This window comes from Mesoplodon mirus (genome assembly GCF_964341445.2).
Source record: "Mesoplodon mirus genome assembly, chromosome: 3".
Lineage (NCBI taxonomy): Eukaryota > Metazoa > Chordata > Mammalia > Artiodactyla > Ziphiidae > Mesoplodon > Mesoplodon mirus.
In genome coordinates this window covers 94910885-94928103 of record NC_138978.1, presented here as the reverse complement: position 1 = coordinate 94928103, position 17219 = coordinate 94910885, and the positions used below count along the sequence as shown (strand labels likewise).

Below are 17219 nucleotides of genomic sequence, written 5' to 3'. Positions count from 1 at the left end.
AATAGAAAACTTTTATGTTTACATTTACATTTTTATAAACAATTAATAAAAATTGAATCAAATGAGGCTAAAATAGTTTCAATATGCTGTAATGTTAGGGTTTAAATAATCATTATAATATGAAATAAGCTATTCAACTTCACAGTGGCTACTAATGTATTGAAAGCAACCTAAAAATAACAAGAATAAGACAAATTAATATTTATATATTAAAATATTAATAAGATTAATTCTTTGAAAATATTAATATTAAAATATGAATATTTAAATAATATATATACAGCAATATGGTTTTGTGTGTATTATCAGAGACAATATAATGTACTTCCCTAACTTAAAATAAAAATATTAACTCAAACATTTCATAGCCCAGTACTCCATAATAGCTGCATCAAAAAATTGTCAGAACTATGCAAATTATGCAAGTGTTAAATACTACTACCAAATCAATGTTGGTATCCAACTAGCAAAAGGAAACATATATTTGTATACTCTATTTAAGGAAAGCTAGGAGAGAATACTGAATTTCTTTTCTTAATGTAGATGAATTATTTTTCTGTACCTCGGCTACATGAAGAGGTGTTGAGTGACAGTTATCAAGACGGATTCCCTGGAAATAAGTCGCAGTTATTTCAGTGTATTTTTTCATGTGTGCCCAGAGATAAGGACAGTCCTCTGGTTTTTTCCCATAGCGTAATTTAACACTGTCTCCCCAGCAAATAAGTTCTCTCCTTAGATAAACATCTGAACCTGTTAAGAAAGGAGCTTGCTTTCAATGGTTTGAGAAACAAAATGAAAACATTTACTTCAAGGAAAAACTTGTATTTAAAACACATTTATTATTTCTAACACAAACCATATATAGGTTAAAATTACATCTAAAATGGCATGGGACAAAATTTTTTAAAGTTAATAGTAATTTGGATCTCATATCTATTTTGCTAAAATTGTACCTTATTGTTTCTTCTAAAAATGTGTGCTTAATGGCAAAAATTTAAGTTACTTCTTGAAGGAAAACAATAATAGTAGGCCTTTAAAGCTATAGTTCTACCAAAAACATTTAAAGCTCCAACTCCACCTTGCTACCAATTTTTGGCAATAGGTTACATTAAATCCACGGTGTAGAGCAGAATTTCTTTTTTCATTTAGAATGGTTAGAATGGAGAGGGCAGAGATACTTAAATCCAGAGCTACACTTTTTTTTTTTTTTTTTTTTTTTTTTGCGGTACGCAGGCCTCTCACTGTTGTGGCCTCTCCCGTTGTGGAGCACAGGCTCCGGACACGTAGGCTCAGCGGCCATGGCTCACGGGCCCAGGCGCTCCGTGGCACGTGGGATCTTCCTGGACCGGGGCACGAACCCATGTCCCCTGCATCGGCAGGTGGACTCTCAACCACTGCACCACCAGGGAAGCCCTACACTTTTTTTTTTAAATGAGATTTCTGAATTAAATTTAATGTAATTAAAACAGGCTTCTAATTCTAAAATGTTAAAAAATAAATATATTGATAGGTCCCCTGCAAAATTCTTCCTGGCAATGAAATAGCTGTAGAAAAATAAGATGCTAGTATTAAGTGAGAGGGAATCTAAAACAACTGGTTTCTAGTTTAACTGCCATTCAAATACCTTAAATACTCCTCTGGCTAATGAGTGAAAATATCTCTTATAGTAAATAGTTGTAATAATAGAGGTTTCAAATGTCTTTTAAAAATGCAATAAATTGTTGCCCAAATAAACTCTTAGGCAGAACCACAATATAAAATAGATATATAAAAGCTATTCTGTTTGAGGAGATAAGGGGTAGAAAGGGAAAGGAGGGAAAAGAAGAAGATGAATCCCATCCTGTCAATCCCTTCTCTTCTCTCTCAAACTGTATGCACCTCTGGCATCTGTAATGAAATAGTTTTAAAAACACTAGCATAGTGGGGGGAAAAAATCAATAAACAATTTATACTTTGAGATTGCCGTGAACTTTTATTTCCCTATCCATAGAGAAGTTAACAAAAATGATATACCTGGTTCAGCAAAGTTTCGAAGGGGATCATCTCCCATTACCCATCCATTATGTGCCATCAGAAAACAAGCTTTATCTGGGACATGAATCATAGATTCTTCTGTGGAGATGGGCATTTCTTCAAAAGGGAAAGTAAAATATCTAGGGAGATACAATCAAGTATGAAATCCATACAGAGAAACTCCTTGGAGAGAATGTGAATTAGCACTATTAAAATTAAACTTCTTCCCTAGTGAATAGAATAGAAAAGATTAGTTTGATACCATTTATGGGAAATAAACTGCAATATAGGTAAAAAAATCATCAGTAGACATTTTGAGTAAACCTAGTAGGATTTGAGAAATTGAGTTAGTATTACAGCATATCTGATTTACATTCTAAATAATAACTTTAAAAATCTCATAAAATTACTAAGAAAATCACTGAGGTATTGACATTATTTTGCAAAGGTTTTTACTACACTTCAGTTGCCTAATCTATGTTGTACATTACCTAAAGTATAAGGAACTAAATGCTTGCTTAATTTGATTAACATTGAATTTATTAGTAAGTATGCAGTCCTCCAGAAACATGAATGTAAATGATTATAATTTGGTTAATAATGATAGTTTCTCTAACTAAAGATGTACCTAACAAAATTAATTAATATTAAGCTTAGTTACCAGATCAAAACTTCTATTTCAATTTAAGAAATGTACTGAGGCACACATTAAAGGAAACATTTAGGTTAATTTGAAGAGTTTAATACAATTTTCAATTTTTAACCTTTAATGAGAAGAAAACAAAAATGGAATACCTGGTAACCAAAGGATGTTTTCTAGTGACAGGTCCTAGTTTAGGACCATGGCCAGCCAGTCGTTCATAAAACACATTTCCCAAAAGGCAATTAACTGCCTAGAAAACATGAAATTATATTACATCAACGACAACAACAAAAAACAGTATTAACACTCAAAGAAAAACAGCAGTTCAAAGAAGTAGGTAAAACCTGTTCCTGATGATAGTTCACGAGTTGATGCTTCTCTGAATTTAATTCCTCAAGTCTCTTCTGGAACCAACTGCAGCATTCATTAATTGCGGCTGGCCCATCACTTGAAACAGATAAAGCAATACAAACATTATTTAATGGTTTTACAAATTCTACATTTAAAAATTTTCTAATAATGGTCATAGAAACTTTAAACATATTCATCAGGATCTTAATTATGGCTGAAGAAGTTTTCCAACTGTATACATTTTTACATTTATGTATAGGAACACGGACGAGCACACAGACAAGAGGGGAAATGTCATGCGTTTGAAGTAGTAGAATTATGGTGAATTACTTTATTTCATTTTATATTCAGGCTTTTAACAATAGCATGAAAATAATACTATCCATAAAGGTTTACAAGTAATATTACTCTTTAATATGTAGTAAAATATAAAACATACTCATGTGGTATGAAAGTTGCTAGTGCAACGTTCATATCTACAGTACAGCCAAGTCGTCTGTATTCAGGATCCTGAATAATCTTAAGGTGTTGTTTTGGATCAGGCTTTGTTGTTTTCCTATTTTCTGAAAGAAAGAAAATATTATATCTTAAATGCAGATATGCATAAGGAGATTATAACTGTTACTGATTTCAAATTTTTAGTTTATAGTTTTTTCTTGGAAAATAAAACATATGTTTATTTCATAAGCATCCTTCCTACCTCCCTGTCCATCCTCCTGCACACCATCTAACACACGCGCGCACACACACACACACACACACACACACGGAAGGAAAGACAGAGAGAGAGAGAGAGAGAGAGAGAGAGAGAGAGAGAGAGAGAGAGAAAGAGACTGACTGAGGAAAAAAACCTCAAAAACACTATAAAAGAAAAACACAGCAATTCCTACCAGTTCAACCTCAGTCCCATCTTTCTACCTCAGTTGGCATTCAGTTATTCTATACATTCTTTAGTGCATTAAGGATGTTGATGGTACAAATTTTCTTCACAGGTGCTACCAAATACATTAACATTAGGACTTTTTTTCCCTCAAAGATTGCCTTCTATTCTAAAAAGTAAGTCATATTAACAACCTGACTTTCTCTGAAAGAAGCACACAGGTTTGTTTTTATACTGTTTTCCTTTTCATCAACAAGCATATTCTTACATAATAATAAAAAATGAAAAGAGTAAATAAACATTTTGTGGGGGGAATTTTCACTCTTCTTCTGGAACTTGTCCCTAATAAATCAGGTATTGGTACAGGATTGCCTCCAGTGGGTTTGATTTTATATTAATTAATACCTGGCTTATTCTAAAAAGATTTTGCAATGGCTTATAAAGGCCCAAACAAACTAAGGTAAAAATTAAATAGATTTTAATATGTAGTTTCTGAGGTTAATCCAGATGAGTAACATACATGAAAAATGCCAGAAGTGTTTAAAAAAAAGAAAAAGCTACAAAATCAGTGTACATTATAAAACAGTCTTTAGTACTGGTAGACTAAAAGACGGATCACTGGAATAGCACAGCTAACAGGTCCATGTGTATTTAGTGTATGATTATACATTATGAAGTATTATGGTGGTACCCCAAATCAGTATAAAAGGATGGATTATCAACTCAATATCATTTTTAAAAATAAGAATAAAGTTAAATATTTTCTTTATATAAATTCCAGGTGTACTAAATATTTAAAAGTAAAATATAAATAAGATTATCAGAAGAAAACACAGATTGCTGTTTGAAGGTCTAGGCACAATGTGAAATCAGAAGCCATAAAAGAAAAGATCAACAAATTTGGTTACACTGGGGAAAAAAACCAACATAAACAAGAGTTAAAAGATCAACAGCATACTAGGAGGATATATTTGAGGCCACTATAATAAGGAATCAGAAAGAATAATAAGTCAATATGAAAAAAGACAAACAACCCAGTAGAAAAATAGGGAAAGAACATTAATAGGGAATTAATGGAAGAACTATAAATGGCTAATTAACATGTGAAAAGATATTTCACTAATAAGCAAAGAAATGTAAATTAAAATAATGAATATTTTCCCTTATTGACAAAGATTATAAAGATTAATGGTATCTAACATTGGTGATGGTATAGTTAGTGATAATGTAAACTGGTACAACTTGTGTTGAAAAGCAATTTGACAATATCTATCATAAATTTATCATGAAATCTGTATACCCTTTGACCCATGAATTCTATGTCTAACAATTTGTCCTACAGATTTACTCACATAGCAAGTAAAGATAACATCTACAAGGATATATTTTCTATAGTACTGCTTATAAGAATATAAATTCTCCTAGGGCAAGGGCTTGCTACTATGTTCACCATTGAATCTCCATGCCTGGAAGAGTGCCTTTCACATAACAGTTGATTCAATAAACACGTATTGAATGAATGAGAAATGAACTGCAAATAATCTATCTAAAAGGCTAAAGAAATTCAAGTACTTTAAAACAGTGTATTCTATCTAGAGGTTAAAAGAAATAATTAGCTGTAATAAGATCATGCTGTCAACTAAAATAACAAGTTGTTAAACAGTCCATATGCTATAGTTTTATTTGTGTGTGCATAAAATAGATATAAATATAAAACTTATGAATATGATTTATATATATCTAATTAGATAAAATTGGAATTTCTTTCAAAAAGAGTCTGAAAAGAAACACAAGAAACTATTAGATAGTTCCTTCTAGGTTTTGGGGGAGAGGAACTCACACATTCCATTTATTATATTTTTGCACATTATTGCAAATAAATAATACAGCTTATAAACATCAGAGGGAAGGGAAGATGGAAGTTCTTCAGTAAAATAAAACATGAAGGAAAGTTAATATAAAAAATTCATATATAAGGTGTTACACAATTGTGAAAGTTGAGAGAGTAAATCTGACCCTAAGCTTCCTGGGCCTCAGGTCATACTGATTTCTACTTTGAAGGCAGTATTTCTGGGCCCTACGCAAGCTCTAGTTTCTGGATGAGGAAGAGGATTTCTAGCCATCAAAGATCCTTGCTGTTAGGTTGTCCTATACTAATTGTAGATACATTCTTTATAATTTTTCTGATTTGCCTCCGAAAAACCCTAATTTCTCTTTCAGCATGTTTTTTCCTATCCTACTTTGTCAGGGACATAATGATTAACTTCTTAAGGTTAATTATGTCCTTAACTGAAGATCTGATTCTTTATCTTTGCTACTGGCTAGTACCTGAGTCAGTCTCACTAGTGGTTAGGTAGCCTTAATGGTAGGCGCCATCAGCTAGAAGCCCCTCTACCTCAGTTAAGATTCCTGCGTTAGCCAACAGAAGACTTACATCTCTCAGTTTCAAAGCCTGTTTTGAGTCTTTGGCAGCTGAAATACTCTGCTCTGCTTACCTGCCATTCATGCATTTAACAAATACATATTGAGCTCTACGGTATTCTGAGCATTGTGCTAAGGAATCAATGTAAGAAACAGTCCCCGAGGGAAATAAGTATGTATTATGACATGCCCTTTAGGTATCTCTGCTAACTCTAAGATAGCTTCCAGAATCATAGTTTTAGAGCATCAAAAACAATACAAATATCATATAATAATAACAGATTTAATAATGTGTTAACCAAGAGAAGAGTTATCGCTTCAAAGAGTAATACTAGATTTCTTAAAATCGATAGAAACATCCTAGTGTATATCCTGTACCTTGTGTAAGAAGTCCTCTAAATTGTTCAACTGCTTTGTCAACATCTACTTGGAAAAATTCCCAGAGGTGGATCTTTGGGAAAATATCCTCCCAAATTATTTTTCGAATGCACTGAAAAATATCAATATTTAAAATATACACATTTAAAATCTTTTTACGAAACATTATTTACCATATTAAAAGACAGGCTCTAAATGATTTTCAACCACACATTTACTTTACACTTTAGAAATTCTGCTACTGTTTTAGTGTGGTATTCCTCTATACATACTGACATTCATTTGATGATCATTTTCAATCAGAGCAGCTACTCCTCTTTCTTTGTATTTCCCTTCTGCAACGTCACAGGATAAATGCCAAAGTGCTCTGTCTAAGACCCAGGCAGGTTTTAAGTGTGGGGAATTCACAAGGTTATATGCACTTTCTGGATGTTCCTGGAGCCATTTACTTTTAGAAGCTTAAAGAAAAAGGAAACATAAAGTAATATCATGTAATTAAACTGAAGTTAAGTTTAAAGGTAAAATAAAATATCAACATCTATCACTCATTTTTTTATATATTAGATATCAATATTTTATAATGATATTGTAGTATGAAAACAATTTTTTGGTTGTGGTATCCTATCATCTATTTCACCATACATTTTTCTTTTCTGTTGTAAGAGTTTTTAATTGATAGTAAATAGGATCAACACATTTATTAATGCCATTGTATAAATTGTTTACTATTGTAGTGGGAGTTAAGAAGGGTCTTGTCCTTGGCCTCTTTTTTTTTTTTTTTTTGCAGTACGCGGGCCTCTCACTGCTGTGGCCTCTCCCGTTGCGGAGCACAGGCTCCGGACGCGCAGGCCCAGCGGCCATGGCTCACGGGCCCAGCCGCTCCCCGGCATGTGGGATCTTCCCGGACCGGGGCACCAACCCGTGTCCCCTGCATGGGCAGGCAGACACTCAACCACTGCGCCACCAGGGAAGCCCCCTTGGCCTCTTTTGATGGTCCTTGAGTGAACTATATTTTGGAATGCACCTTCTAAACCTAAAGGACATCTTTTCCTTTAAGGCAGACTGGGCTTTTGCCCTGACTTCAAGTTCTCTGGCCTCATTAAAGCAGAAAGTTACCTGTATCTTCAATTCTGGTTTAGGCTTTTCAGTGTCTGGCTGTTAGGTTCTAGGGCAGAAGAGCCCCCTGACATTTACTTTCCCCAGGAGCTTCTCCTTTTTACTTATGGTCTCCTGAGTGACAGGGCCCTCCTTCAGCCCCACCTAAGCTCTAGGTTCTGTCTCTTACCTATCCTTAGAACGCAAAATGTCATTTATATCTTTTTCTCCTACATATCATGTATTCCTGTGGGTTTTATTTTTCTTTTGAGGTGGGAGGGAGGTGAGATTCCTTCGTCTAGATCTTTAAATATGCTTGTATCTCCCCAAAGCTAAGAATACAAACACACACCTTATCTAAATGCAGTTATTTCTCTAAGTTCTGCAGGGTCTATTAGTATCGAGACCAAACGTCTTGAAAATCCAACCTGTATCTACCACTTCCACTTTCTCCCCACACTCTCATTCCTTCTCCCACTACAATCTGCTTCTACAGCCAGTGCTCCACCAAGATTACTCCAGCCTCCTAATCATGAAATTTAGTGTTACTTTCTCATTTTCATCACTTTCAAGTTCTACAACATTTGTCATTACTGATTAGTCCTTCCTTGATTTACAAAAGACCTCTTCCTTGATTTACAAAAGGTGTCGTTATCTTGGTTGCCTTAAATTTTTGCTTCTCTCTTTTGTGCCCTCTCTTTTCCTTCTCATCTCCCCTAAACCCTGGAGGGAGGTTTGCTACATTTTAGTTCTTCTCTTTACTTGAACATGCCCTTCCTCATCACACCCACTCTTCTCAGTACATCTCTCAAACTGGCCCAGACTCCAGCTGAGGCCCAGGCACATCTACCCAAGCATGTGATGACAGCACTGCCTGGGGACAGCATGTTAACACAAAATCCATTCATAGGTCCACATATATCTACACTGAAAGTGTCATATATCCCAGGCACTGTTCTGAGAGCTAGATATTCTATAGCAAATAAGGGAGCTAGGTTCAGGTGCTCATGGAGCCTTCATTCTAGAAAGGGTTTTTTTGTTTGTTTGTTTTTGTTTTTAATTTTGCTTAGACAATCCTGATGGAAGAAAACTCAGTTCTCTCATAGGCAACCTCTTTGTATAGCTAATCTTGAAAGGTTAATAAGATATATTGTTTCGATAAAACTGATAAAAGTGAGGCTGAGAAACTGCTAAAAAAATATACTCAAAGAACAAGGGTATAGCTTGTATCTTATTACCCATTTGTATCAGTAAGTTCAGAATCAGAATCAGGAGTTTTGCAAGGTATTTCAAGTGTTTACAACATTGGAGGTAATTTGTTTTAGACACATTTTGCTTCATCTTTAAAATGGACTAATGCCCTGTAAATTCATGCTCAGGAGTGGTTAATGTACATTAAAGTAGTAACAATTATTCAATACCTACCATATGCCAGGAACTGTTAAGTGCATTAATTTATTAACCCTCATGCCCTTCCAAATGATATAGGGCATACTACTATGTTCCTTTGACAGATGAGAGACTGAGATAAGTACCTCAGCAAAAGTCACACAGCCAGGAAAAGAACTGGGCAAGTCTCTTCAGAATCTGCAGTCTAACCATTTTGCTCTATGGCTGAGATGAATGTGGTCATGCCTTGTTCACTCAGCTGAGAACCATTACAATCCTTACAGAGTTTTAAAATCATTATTATTTTTAGTTTCACTTATATGATAAATCATTTAGTAAGTCACTGATTTACTTAGTATTTATTTAATAGACAGAATACATAAGAAGCAGAGATGCTGTAATAAAAGTTAAATTGATAGTTCTTCAAATTTGAATCAAGATAGTTTTCCCAAGATTTATCATCATAGTCATTGAAATTCAAGATTATATAAGAGAAAAATGTCATGATAATTATATCCAATTTGGATTTTCATTTATTAAGAGTAAATACTAAGGCAACCCCAACTTTTTACATGGTAAAATCCTGAAACTTTGTTTCTTATCTCAATTTTATGAAACAAAATCAAGTGTAAAATGAAAGAATTCTAAACATTAGCTAATAAAAGTATTTTTTCTCATTCTATATGGAAGAGGAGTTGAACTCCAAACTATGTCTTAATACGTATCAAAATTAAAAATGAAAGATGGACTTCCAGATTAGCCCAGTAAAGAAAGACTCTAGAAATTGTCCTAAGGGCATCTGGCACATGGAGAAACATTTATTCAAGAAAACCTACTAATTCTTAGTAAGAATAGCAAGAGTCTGTGGCACTTGAACCACAACCTGCTCCCTTATCCCACCCGACCAACCACGTGTTATGGAAGCTCTACCCCAGTGCTCTGCTCCAGGCAGGTGTGGCCAAGATGGGAGATGCCCTCTCCCCTTACCTCCCAGTCTGGGGTTAGTTTCATTCTGGGAGAGGCAGGCATACCGAGTGAACAATGAAGTACACTCTGACCTAGGGTGACTTCTAGGAAGCCAGCCTTAAAAAGAAATCCCATTCACCTCTGGCAGTCTGGAAGACCTTGTGTATGCCCAAGGCTGAGCCATCTCTGCAGCAGTCAGAGAGGGAACTCCTAAACTAACCAGTTCAGGTTTATCTTTTTCCATCCTTTTACTGTCAACCTACCTGTATCTTTGAATTTAAAGTGTGTGGCATGTAGACAGCATATATTTGGATCTTGTTTTATTTATTTATTTTTTAATTGACTCTGAAAATCTCTGCCTTTCAAGACATTACTTTCAAGATTCCCTAAATCTTTGGCTTTAAAATTTTTACTATGATGTGTCTGAGTGTAGCTCTCTTTTGTTTATGTTATCTGGAGGTCCCTGAGTTTTAGGATGTGTAAATTAATGTTGGAGGTTGGGAGGTTTTCAGCCATTATTTCTTCAAGTATTTTTTTCCATTCTTTCCTCTTCTTCTGATGTTTCCATGTCCCACATTTCACTGAAACTCTGTTCATTTTAATCTTTTTTCTCTCTGTTCTTTAGATTGCATAGTCACTGTTCACTAACCCTTTCTTCTTTCAACTCAAACATACTGCTGAACAGCTCTAGTGAAATTTCTCATTTTGGTATTTACTTTTCAACTCCAGAACTCTCATTTGGCTCTTTTTAAAAATTTCTATCTATTTATGATATTCCCTCTTTGAGGGGCTATCATCATAATATCTTCTTTTATTGCTTTAATTTGGTTTCCTTTAATTCTTTAAATACATTTATAATACTTGCTTTAAAGTCTATTTCAAGTATGACATCTAGGACTTCTCAAAGGTGATTTCTGTTGCCTGTTTTTTTCTTGCCTAAGGGCCACACTTTGCTGTTTCTTTACATGTCTCAATTTTTTGTTGAGTATTGGTGATTTAGATAACATATTGTAGCAATTCTGGATATTGATCCCATCCCCTCCAGGTCTTTTTGGTTGTTGGTTTGTGACTTGTCTGGACTATTTTAGGGAAGTCTATTTCCCCCACAGTGTGCAGACTCTGATGTTGCGACTCAGGGTGCAGCCTTGCCCATGGGTAGTCAGCCTGGGGTGATGGTGGTTTTTAGCAGGGCTCTCTTAAGTGTCTTTTTCCCTGAAATCTGTTAAGCTGGCTGCTTCTGTTGGTATCACACTCAGCTATTTCTCTCCTGAGTTGTTACTCAGGCTGACTGTGCTATTATTTTTGATAATATTCTGGAGCACTGCAATGTGATCCAATTAAATTTGGGTCCCTTGGCATGGGTAGTCTTTGAGGCCTGTCTTTGAGGCTTGTTCTGACCCCAAGAAGGCTCTTGTTAGCTGTCTCTTTCCCTGGTTCTCTCTGTTACACCAGTAGCTGGCCTATGGTTTAGCATGTTGCTCTCATGAAGATACCAGCCTCCTTTGGATTGTTTACCACCAAAGCCTCCATTGTTTTCAACAGTGCTCACAGGCTTGAACTTTCCCATGCTATGTGCCAAATAAAGTCAGTTCCATTCTTACTCTGTTCTTACTGCACATCTCTTCCCAGGGGCAGAACACCTGTGTCACTGCTCCACCAGTGGTGGCAGGGATAGGAGCCTCTGGTTTTCTTGGCTTTCCTCTTCAGGTGTGGAACCCCGACCCCACAAGCAAGCTGGGGCAAGGGTCCAGTATTCTTGACCTGCCATGCATGAAATAGAACTTTCTCTTTCTGAGTGGGGGCTGGGTGGAGGAAGGGAGCCTCAGGCCTCTCATCTGCTCTTGCCTAGAATAGTTTCCATAACATAGTGCTGAAAGGGGGGAATGAGAAACGCTGGAAGCCTGCCCCTTTCAACCACAGCCCTAGACTGGGAGCCAGGGAGAAAGGGAGCCTGGTGTCCTTGGCAGCACCTGCTAGGAACAGACCTATCATCACTCTGACTGGGGAAGGGTAGGGAGGGAGGAGCAGGTTGTGGTTCAAATGTCACAGACTCACTATTCTTTCTGAGGTTTAGTACATATTCTTGCATAAATGTCTCTCCATGTGCTGAATGCCCTTAGGACAATTTTCGGAGACTTTAGTCTTTTAAAAACAATTTTCATCAGTTATAGCTGTTTTGCAGGGTAGAGGGTCTGTGAAGCCCTTAACAGTGCCATTCTGGAAGCTGACTTGTCCTGGATAGTAACTTTTTAATGAAAACCTATTTCATAGAAAGGACATTATGATACGCAACACTTTCCATGCAAGGTGGAAGCAACATTCACTTCTTTTATATTACACAGAATCTCTCCAATGCTTTAGAAAATACAGTCTCTGACAGAGTCTGTGACTGTACTCCAAACCTTATACTCCCTTTGTTCCTTTAGTAACAGAACTCTCAAGGTTCAGCGACAGACATGGCTGACAAACAAAATACTACACTGCAAGCTCCTTTATAGCTAGGTGTGACAAGAGACAAAATCCTATCTGGTGCAATGTGAGCAGAAGGGATATATACACCAGATCATGCCCTTAAAAGACATTACTTCCCTTTCCTCATTGCCACTGGGTAGAGGTGATATAAGGAACTGGAGGGGCCATATTTGATTAAGAGATGGAAGCAAAGTGCTGGAGACAGCAGAGCAGCATGAGAGAAAGAACTTAGCTCCCTATCATGGGTTGGCTACCACACCAGTCTTGGAATGCCTACTTAATCTTTTATAAGAAATAAGTATAATTTAAATCTTAAGTCACTATATTTTTGTCTTTTTGTTACAGCTGCCTAAGCCATATCATAATTCGTACGCTGCCATTATGTGATTGGATAAATTTGATGTGAATAGTATTAAAGATGTCAAAGTAGTTATCGATAACGTCAAATTTTCAAGCGAAGAATACTGAATTCTTAGACATTAGGCAGTTTTCACTGTGGACCCTGATGCTTAGTTTCCAGGTGCATGCAGAAACAACAAATTTTAGAACGTTCCTATTTCTTCGCCTAATTTTGATTGTTTATTATTATCATTAGAGATTATTGTCTATATTGATGAACCAAATCTTTGAGCTTTTGAACATCTTCATAGTTCCTATGGTTACTTGGAAAACAATTTTATGACACACACACCAGAGATTTTTGTTGTTGTTGTTAAATGTTTTGTACCACCTGGAATTCCTGTTGTTTACATATGTAAATCAGTGGTTTCCTGACTTTTCTACATCATGGCAAACAGAAAAGAGCATCTGCAAGGTACACTGGGTTAAACTGAAAGCTGATCAGGGCCAGAGGCTTCTCCAGACCCAGTTACTCTGAGAGCTGATGGAAGCAGTCATTTTCTGAGGATCAGCATTTGGAAACCTCTGATACATTTTTATAGAATTGTATACTGGTAAGAAATCCTGGGTGCCAAACTTTAATAATATCTTTTAACATATAAAAGATATAATTTTCAAATTTAAGTTCTAAGAATTTACCAATAATTTTCTCTTCAAATAACACCATTCAGTTTTTTCAAATATATGCTATAGTACCAGAGCTATGGCTATATAGGGTTCATTAGTTGGTCTGTAAAGTATTAATACTGTAAATTGAAATATGTGGTCTTTTCTATGATCACACTCCTGTTTTTATAATCATCAAATGTAAAATACTTACATATTGGTATCTTCAACTAACACTATTTTTCTTTGAAAGAAAAAAAGTGGTACTGTATAAAGTGATTTTTAAATTGAAGGACACCTAATCATCACTTGTGTTTTCAGAATTTATGTTATATAAAACAGCAAGGAATGAAATAATTAGAATATAATATTCTCATTAAAATTAATAAAAGTAGTTAATGAAGCTCATACCAGTATGATTGTAGACAACATCAGTAATACAAAGAATATTCCATTCCTTTTTCAATTTTTCCACTAGCTGTCCAACATCAGTCCAGGTGTACTTTTTATTAGGTCTTGAAAAATCAGGATTTAATTCTAGCTGATCAGCAAGGGAATAGCATGACCTAGATAGTCCAAGAGTCTGCAATGGGGTAAAATGAATCATGTTGTAGCCTGCAACACAAGAAAATAAACAAAGACCACTGTAAGAAAAAACATACCTAAAACTAAGCAAAATGTAAGGTTAAACTTCCATAAGTAATTCTAAATGGCAAGGCAATCATGCTACCAGAGAAGGGGTTAAAGACTTGGGTTTCAATCCTAGCTGTACCACAAGTGACTTCAAGCAAGTCTACTTAAATCTTTCAAGATTATCAGTGTCCTCATATGCAAGATAGGGATAATGAGATGATGTATTTGAAAAAAATCACACACAATGCCTAGTTACTATTAGGGGTTCACTTTATATTTCTTGAATTGATATATTTATATGTAGAAAATATATCCTATGCAAGTATATCAGTACATCTTTCTCCTAGTTTTAATGTTCCATAGTACTTGTATTCTGTTTTAGTTATGTCAGTGAACTTCTCATTTCTTTCTTCACTCTATGTTTAAGTCGAAAGTAGAAAATTAACATTACCCTTTACTTAAGAGTAAAATACACCTTAAGTTTCATTTTACTCTTGGTATGTATGGCAGCACATGACTTCCACATGGAAGACCATTAATCAAGGCTTGTTGAATTAAAATTATATATAATGATAATATATTTTATTTATTTATTTTTGGCTGCGTTGGGTCTTCATTGCTGTGCGAGGGCTTTCCCTAGTTGTGGAGAGTGGAGGTTTCTCTTCATTGCAGTGCGAGGGATTCTCATTGTGGTGGCTTCTCTTGTTGAGGAGCACAGGCTCTAGGAGCACAGGGTTCAGTAGTTGTGGCACGCGGGCTCGGTAGTTGTGGCTCGTGGGCTCTAGGGCGCAGGCTCAGTAGTTGTGGCGCATGGGCTTAGTTGCTGCACAGCATGTGGCATCTTCCTGGACCAGGACTCAAACCCATGTCCCCTGCATTGGCAGGCAGATTCTTAACCACTGTGCCACCAGGGAAGTCCATGATAATACATTTTCCAACACATTCTGGTAGCTTACTAATTTTTATATGTCAAAGTAAAGTCTTAGAAACAGTAATAATCTTATTTTGTCATAGAGTTCCATAATTTATTCAGTTGAACCATAAAATTTGCCATTTTTGTAGGTTAAAAATGGTCAAGTAGCAACAATTTCATACAGTTCTATTTATGTTACTAAATGTACTAAGGAATGAAATTAAAAGAATTAAAGCCTTTGAAATCTGTATCACAGAAGATAATTACATTTATTTTAAAGAAGAAGAAAGAAAGCTGACGTTACCTGATTCTTTTGCAACCCTAAGTCTGCTTTCCCATTCATCAAAGGGTCCCATACACTTGGCTAAAAATGTCTGGAGAGTAACACAGTCCAAGGGTAACACATGATTATCAGCACCAACACGTAAAATAGGGTCCACAACTATGTAACCTCCACCACTTTTCTCATTTCTAAGGAAAAAACAAAACAAAAATTTCTCAATTAATGATGGGAAAAATAATTCTCATCTAATAGTCTGACTCTCTAATTGGAAAGTAAATTGTCCCATTTAAAAATATATTTCCAGGCACATAAAATCATTTTAAAAGTTGCAATAAAACAATGGAAAAGCCATGTTTTATCCTTTTCCAATCTTTACATAATGACATAATACAATATATACATATATATCTAATAAAATTGCTTTAAGGAAAAATAAGTGTACTAAGATCAGTAATAACAAGGGCACTTAAGTAAATAGCATCCTATAATCAGGTTGCATGAAAAGACTACAGTATTTATGCCATTACTTTATAATAGTAATACTTTGAATATGTAATGAAGCTTACAATTACTTCCTAGAAACTGAAGGATCATATTCTATTTGCATCTCAGGAAAGCCCTGTAAAAATTGCACTGCCATGGCTCATATGGTACTTTTTACAAGTTAGATAACTTCAAGTTATAGAATAAATTAACTTTTTTTCACATACAGAGCACCTTACCCTTGAAGGAAGTAATACTGAAATGATCCAGCTTGTTGAAGATTAAGTTTACAGTATTTATCAGAATCATCTTCTCTTTCTGTTGGATTTTCCCATTCCAGGGAATGGAATTTTTCTCGATTAAATGCTTCTCCAGGAAATGGGTAATTTGTATACACAGTAACTGCTTTTCCCTGTAAAGTTGGGCCTAATCGGAACTGTAGTTCAAACCCTAAACAAAAAGCACATTTTAATAAACTCATTGCAGGACTTAAGTTACCATATTAAAAAGATGTTTTATTTAAAGTATTATACAACAATGATTTCTCAACTATGTTTAAAAGAACTCCAAATATTTAATGCTGTTCTGGAACCACTTTGCATTTCAATTTAGCTTAATTTTTTTATTTTAACATACAGTAGACACTGTCTGCTCTGTACTGTCCCTCTCTTCTTCTCCTGGAAACTGATTACTAGTCGCATGGCTACTTTGGGATATGCAAGTTCTTACATGATTCCATTCCATTCCATGATTACCTCCGTCCCACTTCCTGAACTGCTCAGAGGTGGGCATCTAACTAGACACTTTCGCTGGTATTTTTCAAACTGCAGCAGAGAAAGTGAGTTTCTCTGTGGTATCAGATTCTCTGATGATAGTACGTAAAAGTTGGGAGGTATCATGGGACACTATCTTACCAGATAGAGCAAGCCAGTCTTCCCTGAGAGAAGTCAACCTCTAGAGAGGCAGAATTCAGATTTCTAACAGTTCTAGAGGCATTTGAGCTCCTGATACCAGTTGTCCCTGATGTCTGCTCAACTCCAGAGATGTGGTAATAGAGGGTTAACAAGTGGCTTTGTGGAGCTGAGTGGGACGGGGGTAGGAGTGGTGAGGAACCCTAATTTTCAGTGTTTGCTGACTTCTGGAGGAAACAAGTCTCACCATGGTCCATCTCAGGCTACCAACATGGCATCACTGAATGTGGAACTGGGAAGAGATATGCATGATCAGCTCTTGTGAGACAACGCCAGCAACTCCAGCATGCTACTGCCCCTAAACCTACTCTTCATGGTTTAGT

At 35.7% G+C, this 17219-nt stretch overlaps 1 protein-coding gene across 1 annotated transcript in view; it reads right to left on the bottom strand.

Moving 5' to 3' along the window:
- The window catches only part of AGL (amylo-alpha-1,6-glucosidase and 4-alpha-glucanotransferase), an 80755-nt gene that overhangs the window by 51907 nt on the left and 11629 nt on the right, over positions 1-17219 (bottom strand). The window contains exons 3-12 of the mRNA XM_082614084.1: positions 16165-16375; positions 15464-15630; positions 14025-14228; positions 6963-7144; positions 6687-6798; positions 3447-3570; positions 3001-3103; positions 2809-2906; positions 2014-2153; positions 563-750 (exon numbers count right to left, since the gene is read on the bottom strand). Of these exons, the coding sequence (XP_082470210.1) occupies positions 563-750; positions 2014-2153; positions 2809-2906; positions 3001-3103; positions 3447-3570; positions 6687-6798; positions 6963-7144; positions 14025-14228; positions 15464-15630; positions 16165-16375 (1529 nt within the window). The remainder of the gene's footprint in view (positions 1-562; positions 751-2013; positions 2154-2808; positions 2907-3000; positions 3104-3446; positions 3571-6686; positions 6799-6962; positions 7145-14024; positions 14229-15463; positions 15631-16164; positions 16376-17219) is intronic.